Source organism: Colletotrichum lupini, chromosome 8, assembly GCF_023278565.1.
Source record: "Colletotrichum lupini chromosome 8, complete sequence".
Lineage (NCBI taxonomy): Eukaryota > Fungi > Ascomycota > Sordariomycetes > Glomerellales > Glomerellaceae > Colletotrichum > Colletotrichum lupini.
This window is the reverse complement of record NC_064681.1, coordinates 979,849-1,005,418: the sequence shown is the minus strand read 5'-3', so window position 1 is coordinate 1,005,418 and position 25,570 is coordinate 979,849. Positions and strand designations below refer to the sequence as shown.

General features: G+C 52.2%; 10 protein-coding genes across 10 annotated transcripts; 5 read left to right on the top strand and 5 right to left on the bottom strand.

Annotated features, from left to right (window-relative positions):
• Positions 1-122: 122 nt before the first annotated feature.
• On the top strand, positions 123-2,116 carry CLUP02_14801 (uncharacterized protein; the record flags this gene model as incomplete). The annotated part of the gene is made up of 12 exons (XM_049293727.1): positions 123-216; positions 294-337; positions 367-474; positions 546-638; positions 725-830; positions 889-934; positions 999-1,100; positions 1,216-1,235; positions 1,326-1,471; positions 1,603-1,745; positions 1,805-1,911; positions 2,022-2,116. The coding sequence occupies 12 exons, from the start codon at positions 123-125 to the stop codon at positions 2,114-2,116; spliced, it is 1,104 nt and encodes a 367-aa protein (XP_049150873.1).
• Positions 2,117-2,581: 465 nt separating this feature from the next.
• CLUP02_14800 (uncharacterized protein) lies at positions 2,582-3,366 on the top strand (the record flags this gene model as incomplete). The annotated part of the gene is made up of 2 exons (XM_049293726.1): positions 2,582-2,850; positions 2,913-3,366. The coding sequence occupies 2 exons, from the start codon at positions 2,582-2,584 to the stop codon at positions 3,364-3,366; spliced, it is 723 nt and encodes a 240-aa protein (XP_049150872.1).
• A 24-nt stretch (positions 3,367-3,390) lies between these two features.
• Positions 3,391-4,714, bottom strand: CLUP02_14799 (uncharacterized protein; the record flags this gene model as incomplete). Its single annotated transcript, XM_049293725.1, has 7 exons — positions 3,391-3,422; positions 3,486-3,674; positions 3,733-3,901; positions 4,084-4,332; positions 4,402-4,489; positions 4,589-4,630; positions 4,701-4,714. 7 exons carry the CDS (start codon positions 4,712-4,714, stop codon positions 3,391-3,393), a joined length of 783 nt encoding a protein of 260 aa, XP_049150871.1.
• A 2,137-nt stretch (positions 4,715-6,851) lies between these two features.
• Positions 6,852-7,156, top strand: CLUP02_14798 (uncharacterized protein; the record flags this gene model as incomplete). Its single annotated transcript, XM_049293724.1, has 2 exons — positions 6,852-6,959; positions 7,034-7,156. The coding sequence occupies 2 exons, from the start codon at positions 6,852-6,854 to the stop codon at positions 7,154-7,156; spliced, it is 231 nt and encodes a 76-aa protein (XP_049150870.1).
• A 1,185-nt stretch (positions 7,157-8,341) lies between these two features.
• CLUP02_14797 (uncharacterized protein) lies at positions 8,342-8,769 on the top strand (the record flags this gene model as incomplete). The annotated part of the gene is made up of 3 exons (XM_049293723.1): positions 8,342-8,387; positions 8,454-8,610; positions 8,697-8,769. The coding sequence occupies 3 exons, from the start codon at positions 8,342-8,344 to the stop codon at positions 8,767-8,769; spliced, it is 276 nt and encodes a 91-aa protein (XP_049150869.1).
• Positions 8,770-11,306: 2,537 nt separating this feature from the next.
• On the bottom strand, positions 11,307-13,915 carry CLUP02_14796 (SET domain-containing protein; the record flags this gene model as incomplete). Its single annotated transcript, XM_049293722.1, has 3 exons — positions 11,307-12,254; positions 12,309-12,688; positions 12,739-13,915. 3 exons carry the CDS (start codon positions 13,913-13,915, stop codon positions 11,307-11,309), a joined length of 2,505 nt encoding a protein of 834 aa, XP_049150868.1.
• A 1,069-nt stretch (positions 13,916-14,984) lies between these two features.
• On the bottom strand, positions 14,985-15,425 carry CLUP02_14795 (uncharacterized protein; the record flags this gene model as incomplete). The annotated part of the gene is made up of 1 exon (XM_049293721.1): positions 14,985-15,425. One exon carries the CDS (start codon positions 15,423-15,425, stop codon positions 14,985-14,987), a length of 441 nt encoding a protein of 146 aa, XP_049150867.1.
• An 85-nt stretch (positions 15,426-15,510) lies between these two features.
• CLUP02_14794 (uncharacterized protein) lies at positions 15,511-17,693 on the top strand (the record flags this gene model as incomplete). Its single annotated transcript, XM_049293720.1, has 12 exons — positions 15,511-15,548; positions 15,611-15,639; positions 15,696-15,732; positions 15,784-16,176; positions 16,253-16,300; positions 16,418-16,539; positions 16,602-16,676; positions 16,798-16,835; positions 16,890-16,927; positions 17,007-17,108; positions 17,183-17,268; positions 17,479-17,693. The coding sequence occupies 12 exons, from the start codon at positions 15,511-15,513 to the stop codon at positions 17,691-17,693; spliced, it is 1,221 nt and encodes a 406-aa protein (XP_049150866.1).
• Positions 17,694-17,726: 33 nt separating this feature from the next.
• Positions 17,727-19,148, bottom strand: CLUP02_14793 (phosphatidylinositol transfer protein sfh5; the record flags this gene model as incomplete). The annotated part of the gene is made up of 2 exons (XM_049293719.1): positions 17,727-18,447; positions 18,520-19,148. The coding sequence occupies 2 exons, from the start codon at positions 19,146-19,148 to the stop codon at positions 17,727-17,729; spliced, it is 1,350 nt and encodes a 449-aa protein (XP_049150865.1).
• Positions 19,149-21,939: 2,791 nt separating this feature from the next.
• On the bottom strand, positions 21,940-24,652 carry CLUP02_14792 (uncharacterized protein; the record flags this gene model as incomplete). The annotated part of the gene is made up of 5 exons (XM_049293718.1): positions 21,940-22,185; positions 22,275-22,661; positions 22,715-23,131; positions 23,187-24,287; positions 24,353-24,652. The coding sequence occupies 5 exons, from the start codon at positions 24,650-24,652 to the stop codon at positions 21,940-21,942; spliced, it is 2,451 nt and encodes an 816-aa protein (XP_049150864.1).
• Between the last annotated feature and the right edge of the window lie 918 nt (positions 24,653-25,570).

The window sequence follows — 25,570 nt, the reverse complement described above, 5'->3', positions numbered from 1 at the left end:
CAACGGCGCAATCATTTCCGGCACATGGAAACAAGAAAGAGGACAAATTAAATAAGTCGGCGACCAAAAGAGAGCGTGGAAGTTGCGAGCGACCAGCTGCGAGCTGTAGAGCTGCGCAGACGATGCGACAATACGCAAATGCGCAGGATTGGAGATGGTTGTCGTGCTTTCCGGAAATTGGTGCCGGGGCGACGGACAAGTTCTGGGCGCTCGGAGGTGCGTGCATGGGATGCAGTGTCAATCTCGTTGTACCTTACTGCTAGGTACCTCACCTCCACTGTCAATTTACACAGGGCCGAAAGATAGCGGGTACAGGGAAGACAGGGGCGGTAGCAATGTGTACCTTACGCTGCAGAACATGCGTAGAACAATGGCTCCCTTGTGCTGAAGTGGATCAATAACGAGAACAGTAGCTTTCAGCCCTACAACCGCACCTGCGTGGCGTCACTCTACTTGCGATTTCCCCTTCACCATGTTCTCTCTCTACTGGATCATGCCGATCTGCCATATCCCAAAACATCCAATTGACGACACGCAACTCTCAGCCGCGAGACACTGCCCTTTCGTTCCCCGAGGAGAAGTTCCCCGAGGAGAAGTTCCCACGGAAAATTCACCAGGCAATCCGCAATGCGTGGTTCGTTCGATATCCAATCTCTGATCGCTACCTAGGTACTGCGCCTTCATTTGTCTCACTCTGGTCCAACGAACATGAAGAATCCCCCAGATGAGTGGGCATGCTGATTCATCCCACGACAACACGTCTGTCTGCCAAGTTCCAATGAATGATTCAAATCGCGTATCAAGAAACGAGACAGGTTTCTATTTGATTCGTGAGGCATTACGCGGTAACGTGGCTTGTCGATGTTTTCAGCCGACTTCATTCATCAGCTGACGGTTCATTGGTAACCATCAAGAGCTATAGGTTTCAGCTTCGGTGGCCAAAAGAGGCCCTTTACGCGGTTCAAGTTATAACTACATGCCTTCCCCTCCCCTTGCAGTGTTTACAGATACTCGTGTCCAAGCGATCGGATCTTCAGCCGCGCGTGGGTGGGGGAAAATGCTACACCCTTGACGCCCGACATACTAGGCTGCTACGCCCGGTGACGATGACTCTCTAGAATATATCAACCTACGCAACCCGGATTGAATAAGCCCAGGAACAGCGGGAAAGCCCTCATATACCCCTCCAAGTCTAGCCCTGTCACCAGCCAGCAGGCGCCCGTCTAGGTCGACGGGTCAGGTCAAACTGGCTGGGTAGACCTTGATGATAAGCGTGAGCTCAGTTGACCACCTCATCTTCAAGACCACCACCTACTGAGGGGCAGGCAAACTGCAAATAACACACACCGATGAGAGTCATTTCCAGAGAACAATTACAAAATACTTTCATTCAAAAGTAACACGAAAGCAAGCAGGCTCTTGCACTTTCAACTCAACAGCCCAGTACTATCTAATTGCTGTCCAACTTAAGGTGATCTAAATCCTGGATGATCAGGCCATCAAGATCTTACGACTATACTGGGAGCATCCCTCTATCACGCCGCTGAGGGGACCGGCCTGGGTTACTTGTGCCTGATGGGTATCCAGCACTGAGCCTCAAAGCAAGATGTCAAGGATCATGCACTCGGCATCTTCTTATTCACTCAGCCTGTCTGTCATATATCGCCTATTCCTACTTTGGTCCAACAGCTTGCTACACTCAGGCCTGCCTTGAAGATTGTGCATCTCTTCCACCGACTTCCAAGGTGATGGTCGGTCAGATCATCAGGCTGTGTACGGCACATGGGTCAATAACTCCTCACAGACGCATGACCTGTCCAGGAGAGTTGATGAAGGTGTGGCTCTGCCTAGGCGTTGGCCACCAGGACCATAGATATCAGCCTGAGGATCACAAGATGTCGTCGCATTCGTGTGGCCAGCCGCTTCAAAGAGCCGCATAGCCATAAGTATAAGAAGCTCAACTACCCCCTTTCTTCACCTCTGTCCTTTGTCTGTCGTCGCTGGCATAAATTTCTTGACAGCTGCTGCAACAACACCTGAATGGATGATCACCTACACCGCACTCATGAATATATGGACACCCTCAATGGCACGATTCGACTTGACTACATCTTAGATGGTTCGTTCCCCACGATTCGATCGCGCCAGTCGGAGGACAGACGAGTAATCCTGGCGAATGAAAGGCACGGATAGGATGCTGCATGTTTCCCGCCGACGCTATCCATACAACGACAACGCTGTGTAAGTTTTATTGAGTGTAGTACACTTGGCTGATAGGTCAAGGTCTTTCTATATCTCTATTTTGTTACCTCTCATCTGAGAACAGTAGTCCTAATTCGCTGCTGTACAACCTTTTGTTCATACGTTCGTTTCTATCAACTTTACCTTCACCTATCGCCAACTCAACTTCAAACAATGACCAACTCAGAAGTATATTCCCGGCGGATAATTACTAGAACCTAGCTTCCGAAACTATTCGAAGTTTCTCTTCAGCTTACACTCGTTCTTCTACCAAACGACCTCGAACAACGGCAGATATCAAAGAGAATCACGTGACACATGTTATCTCAATGAACCGAGCATGGAGCCTGCATATCGACAAGACCTCCGCATGCTTACGCAATTCATGCATGTCGATTTCCCCCTCACTCCCACCTCGCTCCAGAACACAATCCGACGCCTTCCCTGTTCCCTCTTCACAAGACTGCTGCCTACCGGCGGTTCGCATCTCACCTCACATCGGAAATTGGCGAGGTCCGGCAAACAATTCTCCCTTGATTACCCCAAGTACCGGTTGTCATTCTCGTCTTGGCGGCATACACACCGCATACGCAACACGCACGCGCACCTGTGGGAGTTAAGGCTGCATCCGATGCCTGGGTCGATGAAGTATAGCTACAACTGGAACGAAGGCATGACTCTATCCCAACTTCGAGGCCAAATCGAAACCGGATTGAGTCGAGCAAGCCCAAGGCCCATCTTGGGCATACGGATGCGGCTCTGCTCCCTTTAGAAATCAGCCTTCAGTTTCAGGTAGGGGAAGGTGGCTGCCTGATTGTCGGTGAGAATCGCGGCATCAGGGCAACATTCCCCTTGCCCTTGTGGAACACACATGCTCAGGGCAGTCCTCGAGTCTATCCTAGTCAACTAACTCCTTCAAAAGTACCGACAAAAGCCGCAGAGCCGCAACAGCAGAGCCTCCTCCGAGAGCCGCAAGCTCGCTTCGTTTTGGGACTTTGGATGGCTTCCCACGTCGTATGCTGGCCCATGGCGTCCTTTTGCCGCCCTCTCCGTACTTTCGGCGCAAGACACAAGGAGTCATATTCTCCTCTTCCCCTCATCACTGGTGGATATTTCCTTGAATAATGTCTGGGCTAATTTTGTTCCAGATCACCCACCGTAGGTGTTCCTATCTGCCTGCACTGGGACATACCGTAGCATCGCCTCGAATCACCGCTCTGGATATCGAAACACCTGTACGGGACCTACTAGGGCAGACGTTACATACCAATCGTCTGGAGGTGTCTTGATAGGCAGGCGCAGTTGTGGTCTTCGACGTCGCGTTATGGAGTGTGAACTCGTCACTGCGCCAACTTTCGCCGAGGCAAGCAGGATGCCTTCTGGAACAGCCACGATGGGCACCAGCTCGACGACAGGAGTCTCCACCAAGACGACTCATTCACGTTGGCCCTGTCACCGATTAAGGCTTCCCGTGAAGAAATGTCTAGTGACTTTTGTACGGTGGCTTGAAACCTCGTTGGTCAACAATTTCATTGCCTTGGCCAGGCTTTCTCGACACAGCCGTCGATTGTAATGTCAGTGGGACTCTGCGGACGATACGCTCGAGGGGACGTGGGACTTGATTTTGAGGTTTTGGAAGTATAAAGAGATGGATTGATTCCTGAGATACAAGTGTCGTCTCATCACACCATCAACGCCTTCAACTTCCTCTTAAGCATCTGCTAGATATACTCATCTAAGAATCTACTACTCTTCTCTCCGATATTTCTAGAAATCTCCCACTTTTTTCCCCAATCTCTTCGCGCGATCACTCAACCCACCACAATGGGATCTAAGACTTACGTCGAGGTCTGGACGTGTGTAAGTCAAAATCAATCCATCATCACTTCTCCCACGCAATGATTGACATTGAGCAGTGCCAGTGCGGTGACTCTGGAATGACCACGAAAATCGACTACTGCCCATCATGCCAAACCAGACGTTGCACCTATTGCCAAGTTCAGACTCGCAGAGTACGATAGTCGCCTTCAGCGATGCTTCGTTCTTTCTCCACGCCAGCGCAGCAGCAGCAGCAGCGGCAAATTCCACCAACTTACCCACGGCACACACAATCATTCGAAAGTACTTTACTTTGAACCCCCTTGGTCAAGCACAATGCACGATGCGGGGAGCAACAGGAGTATTTCCCGGGGTGGTGTAAACCGTTCCGCTCACTCGGAGTTGTGTTTGAGGGTGGATGAAGTTTGGTCTGAAGTTGTCGATTCGCTCCCACTTACTTAGATTTCCTTTGTCTTTCATTGGCTGGATCTACTGCTGTGTCCTTTTTAGTCGCTCTCACCTGACTCACAATACAGGCATGCGACCTGCTAGGGGGCCTAGGCCGGATCGACTGTTTGATTGGGCTTTATCTCTTTTGTTTAGGATACCGACTGGGTACGACGTACAGCTTCCTCGCTCACTACTGTCTTTTCATTGGATGTTTCTCTATGTATTAGAGGGGTCTAGGACGCAAGTCATTTGCTAGATACTAGACTAGAAAGTCTCACGACATATCCTCCTCAATGGACTCATCTCTGTTTTCGTTTTTGCAACGTTACTCGGCCTTTTGAAAGTCTAGAATCTCTTTCGAACCATGCAATGCCGTGAATTCATGGGGTTAAATGCCAAACAGGCAGTGGACAATACCGATTGGAGTGTAAGTTGATCAAGTGTGGCGAAGCCCGACTCCACAGAAACTGCATTGCAGTTACAGGCCACAGACAAGAACAATTCCTTTAAGCTTCACGTAATGAAAAGACAGAGCAACTTGGATGCCTTGTTTGCTTATGGTAATTCGTAACTCGGGTACTGGAAATGTCACATCCGTGGATGAGACTAGACTATAGGCCCGATGTAAGCCAACGCGGTGCCCTTCTGAGCACCGGGCAACGTTTCTATTCAACTACGACCGGTCTCTTCCGAGGTTCACGTGGATATGTCACATGTCACTTGGATTGCCTACATCCAGCGAGCCATGTAGCTGTTGAAATTGTTCATCATACGTTGGCGCAATTCTCTCAGAACAGTGACGAGTAATATCACGTCATTTGCCCGAGAACTTGAAAAACCACTCACTCAAGGCACCCTCGGGAGGGAAGCCAAAATGCCGCCTACCTATTCATCGTGCCAATAGAGCTCCAATGCCAATAGCTTTTTCCATCTCCCTTTAGACATTGTGATGTATGCATACCTCATGACCTCCTATTAGAACACCAATCCGAGCATGGTCCGTCCGATGAGCCACCACAAACACCTCGAGGCCCACCTCAAGGCAGTCTCGTAAAGTAGCCAATGCCCTGAAAGCTTTCAATTCAAAGGACATGATTCGTTCCTCAGTTTGGGGGAACATGTAATGGGGCCTCGTCGAGGCCCGTCGTCACATCAACCTCACAGTAGGATTCGCGGAACCTTGGAAATCACATGAAAGGACCTGCATGCGGCCCAGAGTGCGGTTCAGGGAGACCCATGAAAAGCCCCGTCATCTTTATTGGCTACCAAGGCTTCGGGGCTGTGAGCTTTACGAGTAAGCAAAGGGCGTTGGTTGAAAGGCGGGATAGGGGGGGTGTGTGTCTCTGAGATGCCGCGGCCGTGTCTCGGTACTTGCTGCCTCGCTTCGTGCGCGGTCGACTTTAGAGGGGAAGGGGTGATGGGAGCAAGTTAGGCTCTCTTATGAAAATGCAAAAAAGTCCCTGGGTAGGGGTAAGATACTACGTTGGGGAATGGCGCCAGGGTGCCTCGTGGCGAACGTTGTGCCTCGCGCATACCTTGAGGTCTCCCACCCCGCGGCCTCGGGAGAGGGGTCGTGGTGGTGGTGGTCCGCCATGCAGGCCATGATGCACGACATACACAACGTTCCAACCACCCTTGAAATGAAGGGTGCCTTTTCAACCGGGAACCCGGGAAGGGCGACGTCGGAGGCGGCAGTGACGCCACAGGGGAGGCCAAGAATAACTGTACGCCCCCGGGTCACCGAGTGTAAAGCGAAAAGACCGGCGGTAACACCTCTATTTACCGAACGGTTCTTTCTTTTTATGAGACCATGAGGCCAACTTTGACTTTGCGAGAAATCGGTCCCCATTGTAATACGTTGATTGAAACACCGGGAGGAGATATGAGGAAAATACGTGAGGAAAAAAGAGGCGCGCGAGGCCCACCTTGGGAACGATTGGTATTGAGGAAGAGGAGAACATGTAATTGTCACCGGGGAGGTGGCGCAAGAAGCCAAGCCTCGGAGGAAAATGGTTGAGGAAGAGGAAAATCGAGGATTGCTACTTGCTCATCTGCGATTTGTGACTCTTGATTCAAGGAAATACAGAGGAAGCTAGCTGCGCAACTGCGCGCATTTTGATATTGAGGATGTAAGGATGTGAGGATTTACAAATGCTTCGTTGAGGAAGAGGACCGAATCCGAGGACATAAAAGAAGCTGCTTGCACTCACAAAGCTTCAAGTGATTCCCTCGATACCAGCATCGGTTTTCAGAAACTTCATCAAGCACTACCAATACCACCGCTGCATCACTCTCAGACTTTCAGTCATCTCTTTCAACCACATCAAATATCAGCATCAACAATGGCTCACCACAAGAGCTCAGGCTCCAAGGGCCGCGGCGGCGGAAAGTCCCACGGCAGCAGTCCTAGCAGCAAGAAGCAGTATATCGAGTTCCAGGTCTGGTACTGTGTAAGTGACAGCACCATCCCTGCTCATCTTGGGTCGTCCACGACATGCTCCGACTAACACGCCTCTGCTTCCAGGACCACTGTAGACAAGGACCATACAACCCTGAGATTGTCGTGTTCTGTACCAACCCCGGCTGCGGACACCAATACTGCGGCAATTGCACGGTCGAAATAGTCCGCCAGCGTGTTGATCACTGAGCGGGCGTGATTTGTCTTGGACACGAGTGTCTGCGTGGATGTCTTTTAGCTGTAGGAGACGTGGTGGTAAGGCATGGGAGAGACCGGGTATTGGCATGGGGGGTTTATGGGCACGACGGGGGCAATGCAATATCATGTACATAGACGCCTGAGAACTAGAGCGATCATATGCCATGATCGGCCCAGCAATAGGATTGCAACTGCAAACTGGACTTCGGAAAACGAAACTCTTCGTGCTTGTCGTAGTGTGCCTCGTAATGGTACGTCAGAGTGGCGGCCTCCTCGTGTCGTAATTCGACGTCATGTAAAAGAGAAACTCTCTGCGCAGCACTCTGCGGTCAACCGGGCGTTGCTGCCAGTATGATATGTCAAGATCCGCCTGAGAACATGCCCTTCAAAGCCAGTAATGGTCACTCGATGACATCTTGACTCGAAGCGCCTTCATCCGGTGACTGGGTGACAGGTACTGTGAAACGTCGTCAGACCGACTTCGACAACAGCCAATGTACATTCCATAAAGGGAGAGAGTCCTCAGTCTGTAAGACAGGGCTGTTCCGGTCTGCGTAGCATTGGTAGAAAAGTGAGCTTCGGTCAAGTTTTCTGATACCGACGAGACCAATCGGTGTGGCGGAGTACACCGTAATGTAATGTCTTGTAAGATGAAAGAGAAACGGAAAACGGCCACTCTTACACAGCGAGGCAACTTGGAAGAGTCAAACAGAGATAGGCATTCTTCGGGATGAGGCCAAGGCCAACTTGGAAAACGATTGGAGTGGGAAGCGGAATTCATGAAAGTGTAGGTATACCGAGTTGACGGGGAGGGAGGCGAAGCCGAAAAAAAAAACCCAGCCCCAGAGTGCTCCATTGAGACTTTTCTACGCGAAAAAAGCGTGCAAACCACAAAGATGCTTGATACTCACCGAGGTTTGCGAACTAGGGAATTGGGAAATGCGCACTCGCGCGACTCCTAGCCATGGGACTGTTCCAATTACACTTGCAACTGTTGCCTCAACAGAACAGGTTATAAGCCCATCGAATTCCCTTCATCTCGAAGACGAAACAGAAGAAGCATCATCAACTCAAACATACAAACACATCAGAACCAGGCGCATTACACTAGCACCACAACAGACAGCAGTCAAATCAGCTCATACACTTGCTAAGCTTTCCAAACGCACGCCCATCATGCCCAAGCCCACCACCGTCAAGATCACCGTCTGGTATTGCGTAAGTTCAGAGTCGCACAGCTCTTCGTCACTTGGTCTCGTCCTTTTGCTAACCAACTCTCCTCTCTCAGCACAACTGCTCCTCTGGCCCGCTCAACTGCAAGATCGATGCCTACTGTCCCTACTGCTACCACCAGAAGTGCTCTGGGTGCACGACAACGACGATCAGGACTCCGACTGGTCGATAAGTGAGTCTGAGTCTCTTAACATGGCACTGGCCTTGAAGACGTTTGTCAGAGACTAACAAGTGATCTCGTAGACCAGAACCCTCTCTCGATGGCACTCGTCATACTATGACCTGCTGGATCTGGCAGGACCCCACCCATGACTGGCGCCTTGGACGAAACGTCCTTCAACTTCAACGCCAGCAGTCGCAATAGCGACTAACAGACAAGAAACCTTCAGACAGCAGGAAGGGGAAAAGGTGCCGCTACAAGGACCACAAGGACGAAAAACACGCAAGACGGAGAATGACAGGAAAGGAAAGAAAGGCAGCCGCTGGTCGGGCACAGCCACTCGTTCATTAACAACCACTCAACACACAAGAAGCGACCCCTCCACAGCATCGAGACAATATAGAAATTAGATAGACTTAGCCTCAGGGCGAGAACTCAGGCATAGCGAATGAATCAAGTTTTTGGATTTTTGTAACAAGTTGGAAATGTAAAGCAAAGCATCCGACCAAAAAAGTGGATATCGAAGGTGGCTCGTACCTTTAGCGCTGGTTGCCTCGTGCTTTCGTGTAGAAAAAGTTGCAACTCTGCGGTAGGTATGTCGTGGTAATTGGGAAGGTGAAGCTCAAGGATGACAGTGTCCTCGGCCCCACTTGATCCAGGAGCTAGGCTCCCGGTGAGGGGCTAAAAGGTACTGAGTAGCGCAGCGGCGCATGTTCGTAAGTACGCAGGTGCGGAATTGAGCAACTGAGTGTCAGTTTCAGTGGTCGTGAAGCACCGTCCGCGGTTGCGGAAAGGGAGTCGAAGTCTGCCTTTCCCGAAAGTAGGTAGGTAGTTGAGAAACACACGACGAGTGGAAAGCAATGATCATGGAGGGGTACCAAGGTAGTCAAGGAAATGCGGCTCAAAAAATGCAGAGTGGGTGGCGGAGCAATCCAGCCGTTGTTTGGTTGGGTCAAAGTGGCGCGTATGACCAGATACCTAATTGAGGCTCTTCTTTCCCCATTCCTAAACGGCGAATCGATGACCCCAAAGCAAGAGCGCTACCGGTAGAAGCTGATTGCCCTGGGTTTTTTATTGGCGGGAGAGGAATGACATTGACAAAAGGAACGGAAGAAACACACCGGCCGGGTAAAGTCAGTGTTCGGCGAGCCAAAAGCGTGATCTCCCTTCACCGTCAATCAGGTGTCCCTAACGGCCCCACTTTACAGACGGGCGGGCAGACGGTATGGGGCTCTACTCCCCCTTGCCCGTCATACCTACTTGTACCTACCAATAGGTAAGGTAAGGTAGGTAGGTGGGTTAGCCACAACAAGCCACACCATAAGTGTTTCGCTTCAGCTGTCGTCGGAGTAAGACCCGGCGTGTTGCCGCCACACCTCGTCCTGCCGCCTGCCTGTGATGACCACGTCCGTCTGCCAAGAGTGCAACCCTTTTGCAAGCCAAGTTTAGAGAACAAATAAGCACAGAGAAAACAATAGCCATGTTTAGGAAACCGTAGCGGGCCGCCCGATACCGTCCGACGAGGCAGAAAAGACGGGAACAAGAAACAAGACTCCACCCTAGACCAAGACGCCTTGGTAGTCGAGAGCGAAGTGACTGGCGACGTCCAAAAAGCAAAAAGAAAAGTACAGAATCAGTCACCTCATCCAACTCGTCGCGAAACCGTAGTACCGCGAACGCCAGCGGCCAACCTCATCCCAACGGCTGTTCCCCAGCGCCGTTTGCTGTTTGTCGCTTCGCCACAGCGCCCGAGGTTGCAGTTTCCCAATGCCTATCTAATTAGGCAGGCTTCTGGAACTATTCTCAGCACAGGGCAGCCACAGGCCCGCCCACGACTTTGTCACAGTCTCAGAGCCCAGAGGTCGTAGGCGGAAGGCCAAGGGGAGAAATGGGTCCCGCCGCCCGGGAGTACATAAATAAAAGGTCCATGCAGCGTTCCATTCCAAAGCTACTCGGTACGTACCTTTCTCTCCTGACCGGCGAGTCCACCTCGGTGTGTCTATTGGTCATAAACATCACCCAATCACCGCCTCACCTCTTCGATTCCCTCCCTCACCTTCTTACCCGGATGAAAATACTCGCTCTCTCACCACCCCTCTGACCTCAACCAGCGCGTGCAGCCTGACAGACTAGGCTCGGTCAACGAATTCAACCTCACGCTAGTCACGAAATGCTGGAGAATAAATCCATTGGTTGTCGTTAAAAGTCACACCTCGCGTCATCATCAAACTTAGCGTCTTTTCGCCTACTCGAGAAGCAATGGACGGAAGAAAGTTGTAACATGCCAGTTAAAAATAAAATATGCCTAAAACTGCTGCTGCTGACCACCGTCTGAGGAGGAAAAAAGTAAAAAAAAAGATGATTAGACCCTCTCTGCAACTGGCAATGAAGTCCCCCAGTTCCGATAAAACGTATGCAGCCAGATATCGCAGGGGAGAAGCGAGAATGCCCAACTCTTAGGCAGAGACCGATGTCCGTCCCAGAAGCTTCGACGTCCTTGTCTCTCATTGCCTCCCCCCCCTTTCGTCACTTCTTCGTTCGTCTCTCCCCTGTACCATGTCGTCCTTCCCTCGATTCCCGTAATGTACAATGCCTTGCCTCCGTTTCGCCTGTTGAATGACCGAAAACACCTTGCCAACGCCAAACTCATCCGTGCCGCCCTCGTTTGTCGACGTCAAGATTCAATATGATGAATGAGGCATCGTGAATGCCTCATGCAGTGTGGCTCAGACTTCGCCACAGGTTCGCCTAATCTTGCCGGGCTGTGATCGTGGCCCCCGGGCTCACAAGCTCAGGGCTTACGAGACGGATCGTGGAACCGCGTGAGAGCTCTTCCAGTGCGTTGCGAGATGCCTTGCTAAGACTTCTGTGAAGCTTTTGGCCCTTGCTCTTCTCCGGGGTAAGTTCCTCCTCGTTCTCTGCTCCCGCGGCCACGAACGTCATGCTCGGCGCACGACTGCTCAGCTTCTTGGGCGAGACCTTTCCGTACGTCTTGAGCATCTTTCCGGAGCCCGACTTACGGACTGCGGTAGCTTTGCGCGCGGGGTTGGGAGCCGTGTACTTCTTCGGAGTCGACTTCTTCGGGGTTGCCTTCTTCGCTGTTGTCTTCGCCGGAGTCGCCTTTGTGCCCTTGGCCGACTTCACCGGGGTGCTCGTCTTGCTGGTGCCGCCGAGAATTGCCATGGCCGACACACGTCTCTTAACCGTAGCCGCGCCCTTGGAAGCAGCCTTGGTGAGCAGACCGGTCGAGGATAGTGATCGTCTCACTCCCTTGGCGGCCTTGATCTTGCGCTTCTTTGCGGAGCCGCCGTCTTCTTCGTCGCCAATCATCGTTTCGATCTTTCTCTTGCTCGCCTTGACAGCGCTCTTGACGACAGCCTTGATAGTCGACTTGGGAGGCTTGGGCTGTTTGACTTCCTGAGGCTTAGGCCCTAAGATCCCTCGACAGTTCGGCGCGCCGCAGAGACACTTTTGAACATTCTCGTCGCTGAACGGACTGAAGTTGTAGTCGTAGGTGAGTTCCTCGCCCGTCATAATGGGCTTATCCCCCGCGAACAACGCCATTCTGGGCTGGCCAGAGACAATCCACTTGATCATGCGGCAGTTGGGAGCACATGAGTGGTTGACGAAGCGAGCGATGCTACCGGTCGTGGCGTCGATAATCATGTTCTGATCGAAGCTCATGAGATAGTAACACTGGTGATACGGTTAGCTCTGCTGGGCGTCAAAGTTGACTAGGTCTTTACCCACCTTGTTATCCTTGTACTTGGTTTCCATGCGGTTGTTGCATTCCTCATCAGTAATGATCTCGCCGGTGTACTCCATGACAATCTGGTTCGGCTCGAAGCATCTGTTCGCGCGAATGCCGTAGCCACGGTCTGACGTCTTGATGACCTCGACACCAACGCGATACTTGCCACCACCTGCCTTTCTCTCTTGAAGATCGGCAAAGGCGCGGTTTGTACAGTTTTCCCGGCCCACGTTGCAGTTCTTGTCGTCGCACTCGTACAGCATGATTCGGTTCTGGCAGTCTTCACTGCATCCGTCCTCGGGTTTGCAGACGCACTTGGACTGGTCGATGAAGTGCGGCGTCTTCTTCCACAGGCTCAGAGAATCGCCAACGAAACGATCTGTATCAAGGTCAGTGAGGGGAGTCAGCTAGCGGCGATGGGAATCTAACTCTTTGTCATCTTGCGGAAGTCGTCGGGCTTCGGCTGGCCAGGCGGCAAAGGATTGCAAACATCAAAGGGGAGCTTGAAATCGCGACCGCTGAGCAACAGGCGCAGTCCATTAAACATTGGCAATGGAAGGGCCTTGTTGGGGCGACCGTAGTCCTTGAGCTCCGGTGTTTGCGCAAGCTTTCTCTGCTCAGGTATCGACAGCCCCTTGGTCAAATCAGACGGAGCCGATTGGCCGGCATACAGTCCACGATCGAGATATTTCTTGTGACGCTTCGTCTTCTTGGAGGGGGCGTCGGCAGCCTTCTCGGCCTTCTCCTCTACCTCCTCTTTCTTGGCCTCGAGCGGCTCAGATTTGGCCTTCTTGGCCGGTGGCGCGGGGATGTTGCCATTTTCGTCCAAGATCACGAGCTTTCCATTAGACCAGACCGTTCTGATGACAGGCTTCTCGTCAATGCCGGTGAACTCCTTGGTGTCTTGCAGGCGGCGCAATTCGCGGGGAATCTTGGACATGTTCTTCTCGAAGGTTTTGCGACTCCGCTTGCCGAGATTGGAGACTTTAGTCGCAAGAGTCTCGACAGGGGTTCCGATAAGACGCGCCGTGTGACGAGTAATCCGCGACGTTGCTGCTTTTTCCGTAGTAATCTTCTTCGCACGCGGTGTCTTGAGAGCCCCAACAGACCATTGGAGGTCCAACGCGTCAATGCCGTCGCGGACAAGGTTGCTAGCGACACGCGCCACTTCGTCCGTATTGGCTCCGCCATTGACAAGCGTCTCGCCAGAAATGGTCCGGCGCCGGTCAGCAGCGACAATATCACCCTTGGAGCGGCGGTGACCGCGGTTCGCCGTGCCACTGAGTTTTGAAAGGTTGTATACACCTTTGCCGGAGCAAGACCGACGTGGGCGCGCTGCGGGTTGGGGCTCCGAGGGCGTTTCGGGTGCAGGGTCGGGAGTCGGAATGGCATCCGCAGGGATTTCGATTTGAGCCTCGATTTCGGTCTCGATAATGGTTTCGGTCTCGAGAATGATGGGGATGTCGTCTAATTTGGGGCCCTCTGAGGCCTGGCTGGCAACATCGGATATACTGGTGGGAGGCGTGGAGCTGGAAGACGCGATGTTGGAGGAGGAGTCAGTAGCGAGAGCGGAAAGCAAGCCGCTATCGCTGTGTAGGAGAGACATATTGGGCGAAAATACCCAGTCTCGACGCGATTTTGAACTTTTGCGTCGTTTATGTCGTGTTTGGAGGTCGGTAGAGGGGAGATGCGACGCGTTCCAAAATAGAGTGTGCGTGTGTTGCGAGGTGGGAAGAAAGTTGGGGGTGGGAGGTCCAGAGAAGTTCCAGACACGAAAAAGGCCAAGGAGAGGGATTAGACCGGGGTGTGTGCGGAAACCGTCTCCCCAGGCACGCAGAATTGGCTCGTTCGCTGCCTCTTAGCTCTCACCTTACCGGCCGGGCATTGAGTGGCAATAAGGTGAAGGTAGTTTGCGAGGGTATTTGGCAGACGAAGTACTCTGTGCCGTAGCAAACCAAAGCGCACTTCAGTCGAGTACCTTGACAAGCGGAGGGAGTGTAAAAAGGGGGAAAGATGAGGGAATAAGGGAGCCCGAATAAAAATTGGTTAAGTCAAAAAGTTGTTCCCGAGTTCCGAAGTCTGTATTGGACAATTGGACGATTGGGGTTTGTTGGAAATTCTAAGATGGATTTTCGATATTGCTTTGAATAAGCGCGGTTCAATTCCTGGTAAAAGCGCGTGAGAAGCTGTAGCGCTGGAGGGTGAGTCGTGATAAGCCGGAAAGCAGGAAGTGAGGTGGAGTGTAGTGTGTGTGTGTGTGGTGTGGCAAGGTAAGGTAGGGTGAGATGGAGGGATGAGACAAAGACACGGAGTCTAAGGTAAGTTAGGGTACCTTGCGGTAAGGAAGTAGGTGAAAGGAGGAATTGGTGCGGATGGTGGGATGTGATGGGTTGGCAAAGGAGGATGGCTTTGAGGGAGCTTCCGTCCCGTCAGGTTATCCAGTGTCGTGTTGAGGACACGGGCAGAGCGTGGGGAGTGGGGACGCGACTGATTTGATTGATTTAATGGATGGATCAAGGTGGTTTGACCGGCGGTTGTTGATTGATGGATTTGCTTGCTCTATCGGTCTGGCTGCCGCTGGCTATTCTGCTTGACTTTGCGGCCTGCCTTGGCCACCTAACTCTGAGTACTTGACGAATATGTCCGTTAGGTTTCGGCTCTGTCGACTCTCCTCTTCACCGTTTGCGGAGACAGAGAGCGATAGGATTGACTGAATTGCAAAAAGTCAACACAGGGAAGGTGTAAGAGAAATCGAACCCAGTAGTTCGGGCTTGGATTTGTATGAGACGTAGTCGAGAGAGCCAACGCACGCAAATGCTGGAAAATGAGAGGGCAAAAAAGAGATAGAGACGGGGAAGACGGGAGCAAGAGGCGAGAGAGGTGCTTCTGGATAAACGAGAGACGCTGAGGTGAGGAACGGGGCCTTGCTGACCTTTGTACCCCTTGTGAAAGAACCAGCGCGGGAAGGCTTGCCTTGGTGTGTTGGGCCAGCATACGCCGCCGCGCTTCTTCACTTCTGCTTTAGTTTGTGCGTCTCTTGTCTGACTTTGGTCGGTCTCGACTGGCGCTGGTCTTGCGTAGATTTGGTGACTTTCAATATCATAGAGTGTGTACATGAGACATGTACACAATCTACCGAGAATATGGGAAGTGGATGTGATTCAGACGGAGAGGGGCAAATAACAGTGAGAGAGTAAGAACATGGAGATTCCGTCGTCTCTGGATGCGGATGGATGGACGTGACCTGGCCTCTCTTCGGGCCTCGTTCGTTTTGGGCTGGGGAACCTCTAAAGGTAAACAGAACCCTGTTCGGTCCGTGTTGTGTTGCGTGTGCGTACACGGGACTCTCTCTGTGTGTGTGTCTCCTCTCTTCTCCATTCATCCAGTCCTATTCTCACTCTCGTCTTTGCCTCTCCTCCACTTGTACATACTCCCTGAACATCGGATCATTCATCCTGCTGACTTACGGTCTAGTCAACTACACGGCCGGATAAGCCGAAACAACCAAAGTCGGCTCCATCACAATCTTACAACCTCCAGCAACCAATCCATCGATTTACGGTTTTGCAAAATTGAGCTTGCTCATGATCCTCGTGTCGTTGAAAACGCAAGGTTCAAGTGTCATCTGGTTGTGTTGCTTGTATCTTCTCGGACCAACTCCTGCGTTTTGCCTCAATCGCCGGCGCCACCGCCGTACTGCTGCTCTGAGCCTCGCCCCGATACAGGCATGATGGGCAACACCACACCATACTTGCATCCTCCTCCTCGTCTCGACCACTCGCCATATTGGGACACCCATGTGGATTCGACTGGTTGGGGTCCGCAAGCAAACACTCCTAACATGGACTCTAGCTCTGGCCATAAGATGTATCTGACTAACAAACAACAATGACTTGCTTATGGTACTAATGATTACCATTTATGATAACTTTCAAAGATGAAGCTATCAGTCTGCCTTATATACGGTCAGGTTCATCATCATGAACTCTGAGTGGCAGGCTCAAATGGTGAGATAGGCATAGTAGGATTCCCGAATCACGTCACACTTGGGAACCACTCGGGGCTAATCTATTTCGGATCTACAACCAAAACGACACTATCATGACAGTGTAGACAACCTTGAAGAGTTATTTTCGAGTGATTGTATGCTTCTCAGTCACTATTTCTTGAGAATTACTCTCGGAAAGGGCAGCTCTACTGTTGATTCTAACATCGAGGCTCGGAACGTCCGTTGGTGACCAAGGCGCCAATGCCCTCACGGGGCATGAAATGCAAACCGACATCACGCATAGATCAGAAAGATGAAGAAATATATGGTGCAGTAAGCAGTTTACAAATTGCTTGGTTTGGTTCGCGCTGGATTGAGAGTAGGTCTGCTAGTGGTGCTGCACTCAATAGCATCCTATTGGAAACATACAATTCAAACAACAATGCCCGCGACGATAACCGCACTCATCGACGAATGAGATCAATTTGACAGGACATGAGCACCGCTAAATAACTGCGGTCAGAACCTCGCAAAATTCGTGAGATAGACTACAATACCGTTTGGCACTTCGAGGACTCATGACCGAGTTCAGATCCCCATCATTTGGTACTGCGCACCTTTCGAGGTGAAGTAGAACCGGTCGAATATTCATCTGGAAAGACTCGTCGAAGGTGCTTCCCAACGTGGGCTGAAAACCATATAACCGTAGTGTTCTGCAGTTAAGCATCGCGGAATACGTGAGTGTGCTACTTGCTACCTTGCTTGAAATGCCGCTGCTTAAACCCCCCGGGATGCGGGTCGAACAAGGCAGGTAGGTGCGCAAACCACCCGGCGGCACAATCACCACACTCTTCGAGGATAGGTATCCATGCACTCGGCCGACAGGCTGCCAAACATGCAAGACGAAGAAGCAGAAGGGGGCAAGGGAAAGCTGTGCGGTTTCACTCTAGATGGAGCTCTCCTTTCTTCGAGTCAGTCGGTCTTTGCACATTTCTAACACCCTCAAGTTTCCCGCAGGTTTGAACTGTCGAATTTGATTTTATTCTTCTTCCTAACCTAGGTATTAAAGAGGAGACATTCCCATCCTTTCCTGCTAGTCTCTCTGTTCTGATCCTTCTTTCCTTCCTGTCTTCGATCGAAAAAATTGAATTCGAATTGACAACGCCACAAACACACACTAGAAGGGTATTATGGCATGAACGCAAGGAGAAAACGCAGTGGGCAAACCAAGGACTCTGCCATGCCTCTACTGGGGATGGAGCGAACAAACCATGGATGCCTAGAAACCCAATGGATCTCTTGCGACAACATCATTCTCATGTTCTCGCGAAAACCACCCGAGGTTCAGCCCGCAGATTCAAAGGCATGTAACAAAAGGAAAAAAAGCCACGAATAGAGAATCAAACCATGCAAGCCATCAAGTTATCCTTTAGGCAGCAACAGTCTTGGCCTCCTCCTTAGCCTCAGTCTTGTCATTGATGCTCAAGTCGGCGACGGTGGGCACCTCGGTCTTCTCAGCCTCAGCGGCCGCAGGAGCAGCCTTGACGGGCTCAGAAGCGACGGCAGGCTCGCTGACAGCGACTGCGGGAGCGGGGGTCTCAGCGGTGACAGCCGCGGGAGCCTCGGCGGTAGGCTGGGTCTCAGTTGCAACAGGCGCGGCGACGACGGGAGCAGCAGTAGCATCAGCCGCGGGCTTCTCGACAGGGGCCTCAGCCTCTGCGAACTTGACGGTCTGGCCGGTGGTCTTGATGCTCTCAGCGTTTCCACCGTAGTCCTTGGGGAGCGAGTCCTTGTAGGCCGGGAGCTCTCCGCCCAATTCGGAACCATAGCCGAGAGGGTGGAACTTGGCGATGGTCTTGGGAGCGAGGAAGACCTTCATCGCCTTGAAGACCCAGCCCATGAGCGCGGGGATGTTGACGAAGTACTTATGGACGAGAAGCTCAGGGTAGGCCATGGCAAAGATTCTAATCGTCTCAGAGGAGGCGGCCTTGACGGCAGGGTCTATGCGAAGGAAGCTGACGTTGAGGTAGTCGTGAACCTGGATCATCTGGTAGGGGTCCTCGCCGCCATCGGGGATGGCGGTCTGGACCTTGTCGAGATTAAGCTTGCGGACGCTGAGCTCCATAAGGGCAGCGCGCCACTTGATGAACCTATTCAGTTGTGTAAGTCGAACGTTACTTCATGCGATACAGGGAATCTCATTTTCTCGGGCTATCACTCACTCATCGACGTTGCCAAAGGTGGCCTTCTTGTCCTTGACGGCCCCGTAGATGTTCCAGGTGATGATCATCTCCTTGCCCTGGGCGTCCTTGTGGGTGGTGACATAGCCGAGATCGCCAAACTTGTTTGCATCGAAGGAGACTTCATCAAGAAGCTTGCCGGGGTTAGTGTCACGACGCCAAATCAAGGCCTTCTGGAGCTGGTCAGCAGCCTTGGAGACATCATCGTCGTTGGCGCGAAGGAACTTCTGCAGGACGACGGTGGTGGGAACGTGAGTGTCGTCGGAGAGCTGCACACCCCACATCTCGTTGTGCTTGGCCTCAGCCAAGATGGTGGGAAGCTTCTCAAAGAGCGAAGACAGGGGAGTCTGGGCCTTCTCAACGGGCTTCTCGGCAGCAGGAGCGCCGGCCTTCTCATCAGCTTTGTCCTCCGTCTTCTCAGCAGCAGCAGCAGCGGGCTGCTCAGTCTTCTGCTCCTGCTTGACCTCAGGGGTGGCATCAGCAACGGCGGCGGGCGCGGGAGCGTCGACCGAAGTCGGCTCTACGGCAGGTGCAGCGACGGCCGGCTGCGCCTCAGCAGCAACAGCAGGGGCAGGCGCCGCGACGGGCGTGTCGGTGGTCTGAGCAGACATGATGGGGATCAGAAAATTCCGTGAGTGAGATGAGTCTGAGAGTGAAAGTGAAAGTGAGAGGGTGTCAAGGAATGACTGTGGGAAGTGAAGGGTGAAATTTCCGAGAGTGACAGCTCCTGGCTGGCGTCTTTTCGCTCGGAAAAATAAGATGATAAGAAAAAAAGTTCAGGCCGGTTTTTCTGCCCCAGCCCCTCTTGCTGCAAAGTCGCGTCAAGTTGCCTCAGGTGTGTGCGAGAGTGTGTGTAAGGTAAGGTAGCGTGCGGGTGTGCGCGTGTGTGGTATCTGTCCCGGTCTGTTGGGGTGACTAGGTATTATTTTTTCCCCTTTGAAAGTGAATGTATTGTTGGATGATCAGGCAGGTAGGCAGGCAGGCCAGGCGGTAGGTATAATATGTAGGTACGATGAGAGAGAGGGAGAGAGAGTTTGGGAATATGAAAGGGAAGGTACGCAGGAATTGCAAATGGAAGGAAGGTACGAGGTGCGCTCGGGTACTAAAAGCAATTGAATCTGGTGGGAGACGGAAAGTGGCAGCAGCAAACAGACCACACACACCACACGAAGCGGCAACGACAAGTTGTGGCAGCAACGGCAACGGGAAAGAGCAATGGAACCCAAAATGAACCTTCCTTGCCTCGGGAAGGTACCTTGGCCAGTCACCCAGTCCACCTCATGTTCCAAGAACCAAGGGTCACTCTCATCCTTACTCCCATCATCATCTAAGGTAAGGTAGGTAGTACCTTCCCTTGGGTTATTTACAAGTTCAGCCCTGGTACCTACCTTATTCTACCTAAGAGTGAGGCACCTGTCATGGTTCACGCCAGGCCGTTGCCATTCACCCGTCTTGAGTGCTCCGTGCGTTGCTTCCGGGGAAACTCGAGGTATCAACCCATCCAGCCAGTGATGTTTTCTTGATGAAGATGATGCCGCCGCTACTGCCACTCACTACGTAGTAAGGTAGGTATTCGTACTCCAGACTCGCATCTCCAGAAACAATCTCAGCTGGGCTGGGCTTCAGTCCTGGCCAGTGCAGACGGGAGAGTGGAGTGGAGATGGACCCCCTTTTTCACAGGTGATTTGCGCCCTCTGTTTCGACGGAGCTTGGATGGGGTCACAGTCCTGACATGTAAACTCCTTGTCCAGAACTTCCTTGTTCCTAGTTGTTTCTTCCTTTTTCCAAGTCTTGTCCCGTCCAACGAAGCTTCGTCACTCGTGAACTAAGTAAGGCACTTGTTGTTGTTGGTTTTTACGTTTGATACCGATTTTCCTCGTTGGAAACTTGCAAAATTGAGCAAGGACCACTGCCTTGACAAGCCATCCCTACTGTACACCACGCCGCAAGTTTACACTACTCGAGTCACTCAACCTCATCAATGATCGATGGACCGATGTAACCTCAAAGTCTGTGGTGCTTCGATATGCTGTGATATGGATTGAGCAGAAAGAGCATTACCTGGGCCACAAGACGGCTGGTCGAGTTCAAGGCAGCACGATCGATGCGAAGCCTCTCCATCAACACGGATATCTCATTAAACCCTTTACCCCCCAGGGCTCCCAATTACCTCCGATCTTCCAACCTCCGGTACCAATGTGCCCCGCCATAATCAGCCGCCGCCGAATGCCGTTAAGCCAGCTGTCCGCCCGCGTCGTCAAAATGTTTCAGGGGCTTTTTTTGGTCTTTTGTCCTTCTTGTCCTTGCCGCAGACCATTGAGTCGGGTTTTCCAAGTTAGTGCAAGCGTCAGGCCCCAAGAAAATACTACGAATATCTCCTCGGTGATCTCCCAAACGACCCTCCGGTACCGTCCAAATAACGAACCTTGCGAAAGGAAGGCACGACGGAGAAAATAGAAAGGGCTCCGCTCCGCTGGTCCGTGCCTCAGGTGAGGTAGGTGCTTTCCCGCCAACAAAACTGCCAAAATGCGCACTGAGCGGTCGCCCTATCGAACTCCCCTGGGGCAGGGCAGGTTGCGCTGCCGCGTGCAGGACTGATGGACCAGCTGCCGCACGATGCTGGGCGATGCCGCTCCAGGTCTAGGCGGTACCTGCAGCTTTTAGTGCACTCTTTCTCCACTCCCCCTTCGCGGTACTGTGACTGGCCCATCAGCCCAAGAGTCCCCGTGTCTGGGATAGGCTGACTAAGGCGCCCCACTCGCCAACTTCAACCTCAACTGCACGAACGGGACGTTTAAGTTGCCATCACCCAGTCAGCTCTTTAACGCCATTACGCCGTCTGCGCGCCACGCGAAATTTACGCCAGCCTATCCGACGTTGTGCCCCAACGACGGTTTTGACGGGAATGTTTCAATCCGTCAAGAACAAAGAAAACAACAAAAGGAGTGACAACGGCTGTGTACCAATAAGTTATAGAGAACTGCTCTAGAGGTCTTATTGATCGGGTATAGAGAATTTCAACCACTCGAACCCCTATCTCACTAAGGTAATTTCAGAAGCCCATCCCCCATCTGTGAAAGAAACCCAGAAACATCCATAGTTTCCAGATGTCAGCGTGCGACAAACCAACGGACACCATCCTGATTTTCCGAGCCCTCCATCCTGTCCTTGACTCGTCCAAACTCCCAAGGATAGAAAGCCAAAGAAACAAAAGGCATGATGCAAAAACCATGGGGGCGAAATGGCTCACTTCTTCAAGCCAAGTGCCGTAAACGTGAAAGTGCAGATAAGCAGAGCTAAAAGGAGAAGTTCCGAAGCCATGTGCCAACTTTCATCAGTTGAAGCCATCTCAGCACCCCATTTTTGCCTTGCCTTGTTTCCCAGGTCTGTTGTATGTCGACATTAGTGACCGATAGAAGGAGTCAGGGCGCGGCGGATGATCGTCTCGAGTGTCTGGTATTCGTGCATGGCAAGAGTTGCAAGAGAAATGTGGTCGAATTCAGGTCCAACACGAAGGTTCAACTCGCGCCAGAAGAAGCCAAAGTATCCGTCAGTGGCCTCGCCGATGGTGCACGTCTTGCACTTTTCCTGGAAAGACTGCATCTCCAGGTAGCGAATAGTCTCCTCGCGGATGAGGGCAATGTACCACTGCGAGAGATGACTGATTAGCTCCAGACTCTCTCATTCCCATACCATCATTCCAATGTGAAGATAAGCGGAATAGGGATATAACTTACCTCGATGACATCCAAGGGGACGCCATTCTTGGGAACCAGGACATAGAGGTGGCGCCAGCTCTCGGCAAAGCGCGGCTGGCCAAAGGAACGCTGCTCCATCTCACTCATTTTGACAATGAAGGCAATATCGTCCTTCTGGGCAATCGAGAAGCCCTCGCAGCGCATTGCCGCAGCGACGACTCGCTTGCACAGACGATGAGTAAGGTTGACCTCGTCGCGCTTGTCGCGAATGTTGCCCACGAGGATGCGGAGGAGATCGCAGGTGGCCTTGTACATGGCATGACGCTGCTGAACAGTGACGTGGCCCTTCATCTGCCAAGGGAACTTGGTCAGGGTGCTGATGAGGCACTCGAACGGACGCTGCGGGCACTCCTTCGAAAAGGGTGACTTTAGAATAGTTAGCCACAGGCTCATGAGCACGTCAAGATGAAGAGACTTACACGGTGGGGAACCTCGACATGCTTGACCAGCATGGTCATCTCTTCGTTGGACACGAAGCCCTTGAAGTTGTCCCAAGGCTCCTGGTCGTTGTCAGGGAGGACATGGGGGTGAAGACCGGCCCAGAACACACCCCTGGCGTTGGGGAACAGGTCCTTCATGAGAGCAGCTTGGCTGGAAAGCTCGATCTCGACAGGGCGCTGGCCAATGCGAGTGACACGACCACGGTCAAGGTTCTGATGATGCTTCTCAACGGCCTTGGAAGCATCCTCCAGGGTGTGAAACTCGACGTAAGCGTCAGTGGTCTTGCCAGTGACACGCTCCATGATGATATGAACAGGCTCATCAGTGTCATTGAGCATACGGGAGTTGCGACCCAGGATCGCAATGATCTCGGAGCGGTTAGTGACGAAAGGAATCTGGTTATGTGTCAGTGCCAATGATAACGATGAGTAGGATATTGGGTGAACGAACGTTGCCAATCTTGATGACGCCGCGAACCATGAAGTGGGAAGCACGGGGGGGAGGCTCAACGAACGGGAAGTTCACTTGATGCATAGCCTCATTCGAGGTAGGTCGACCCGTGGGACCGCCGGTGAGGCGGTTCAGCTGCGTCGATCGCTGAGCGCGGATGTAGTCAGAAACAGCGTCACCATAAGTCGCGACTGTTTCCTGGAGCTGGTAACCACGCTGGAAAGTATCCTGATGAGAAGCCTGATGAGAAGCCTGATGAGAAGCCTGATGAGAAGCCTGATAAGGAACGATTGCCGCACTGTTCCCGGCAAGAGGAAGGGCCTGAGGAGGCTGCGGCAGAGACAATCCCACCGGCCGGGCAGGCACGTTCTGAACGTTGGCAGCATGTCCTCCGTTGGTTGAGTTGAGCTGAGGAATCTGGCTGTTGATATCGTTCTGGATGGACGGTTCATCGTCATCGCGAGGGAGATTGTCGAAGTGCAGAGTGTCGCCTGTCGCGGCAGGGAAAGGGATCTGACCAGTCGCAAGCAAGTGGGTAGTGTCAATCTGCGAGCCAAACACAGGCACAGACGGCTGAATAGCGCCAACTTGCGAAGCGGAAGACACGAAAGGGTCTTGAGTGACCAAAGCAGGGGCATCGGCGCCGTTGTTGATCTTGATCAAGTTGAACTTGGGAGGCGCTCCAAGGTGGTTCATGGTACGTGGAGCGAAGTTGCGCGGCTCCGTCATGAGACCACTGTTACCAACACCCTTTGCCTTGGGAGTATCGCTGCCGGAACTAATATCATCACCAGTCAGATCGATGACTTCCTTGTCGCCATGGCCATAGAGCAATCCACCAATGTCCTGGCGGACAGGGATCTGGATACCCAAACTGCCCATGGAGGAGCTGCCGGTGAGCTGGCCGTGGTTCGCCTGGATAGCCATCTTCGGGAGAGCAACGCGATAGTTGTTTCCGACTGTTCCACTCAAGTATGAAACTGCACCATTCGAGCTGGATCCAAAGTTCTGAGCGGGAATCGATGAACGGCCCTGGATCTTGCCGTTGGCGCCAATATACTGAGGAGTACCGTCAAGCTCAGCGATCTCGGGCTGATCAATCTGGATGTGAGTGTTAGATCGAAACAAGGCTGATAAGAGAGTTTCGAGATGTTTAGTATATATACCTTGCTAGTGGTCTGTTGAGCCTGAGAGGAGTTGGGAACCCAAGGCGAGGAAGAAGGGTTGAGGCTGGAGCTGGCTAAGATATGATTCTGGCCCTGCTGGTTGCGACCGAAAGGATCAGTATCGAGGCGGGCACCACCAGGCTCACTGTCGTGGTCGCCATTCTCCATGGCAGTCTCTGTCTCAACAACAGTCTCCGGCACGGCGCGAGGCCTGAACGCAAACTGGAGGACGCTGTTACGCACTCGACGCTGCTGCTGTCTCTCCTTGCCCTTCATACTAGGTACCTGAGAGTAGACCATGATGAGCAACACTTAGGCGTAATCCTTGCTGAGAACAGGAAGAACAAGAATGATGCTAGTGAGGGGTACTGATGGCAGTATATGTGGTGAATGCGTGTGATAACAGTAAGTGCTCTAGAAGTATGCGATTAGTGATTGCGCAGCCAATGTGAGTAGCGTTGAGAACCGACGCCAGGTGAAAGTATGAAAAGAGGCGAGTAGGACCTGGGGATGAGAGACAAGGCAAGAACAAGTGACTTGTAGAGGTGAGAGCAGAGAGCGCCAGGAAAGGCAAGGGCACACGAGGTGAAGAGAGTGAGGTGGTGAACGCAGAACCAAGTCTCGCAAATTTGGCAAGCTGGGAGAAATTGGCAGAAGCAAAGCGAGTGAGTCTCTCATCGATGATGAGAGTGACTTCTCAAGGATCCCGAAAGAGTGTAAGCGTTTTTGCCTAGGAAAGCCTTCGTCGCTTCTCTGAGCTCAATCTACAGCTCAGGAACAGACGAAAAAGACCAGAAGAAACCTCATCGTCAAGAAAGAAGTGCGATGAAGATCCGACGGATGGTGGAATGCGCTGGATATGCAGAGAAGGAAACAACTCACTCTTACTGCTGGGAGGCAGACCGGCCCAAGAAAGCAGCTGAAAATCACCGTACAGTGACTGATGGAAATCTGTCGATGGGAGGTTGTCAGAAAGAAAGGTGTGGAAAGATGAAAGGAATAAGGCTTGGGCGGTGAAGGAAAAGAAATCAAGACCTCACTCTCGAGCAAAGCCTGAAGGGGCTGAAGGAGGGAGGATGAGGGTGAGGTGGGACGCTGAACAACCAAAATAAGGTAAAAAGCTCAGTGCTGCCAGGTCGCTGCTTCCGAAAATGAGAGTCGCGGCAAGCAGAAGGCCGAGGGACAGAAAAGAATGAAAGAGAAGGCTTACCAGAGACC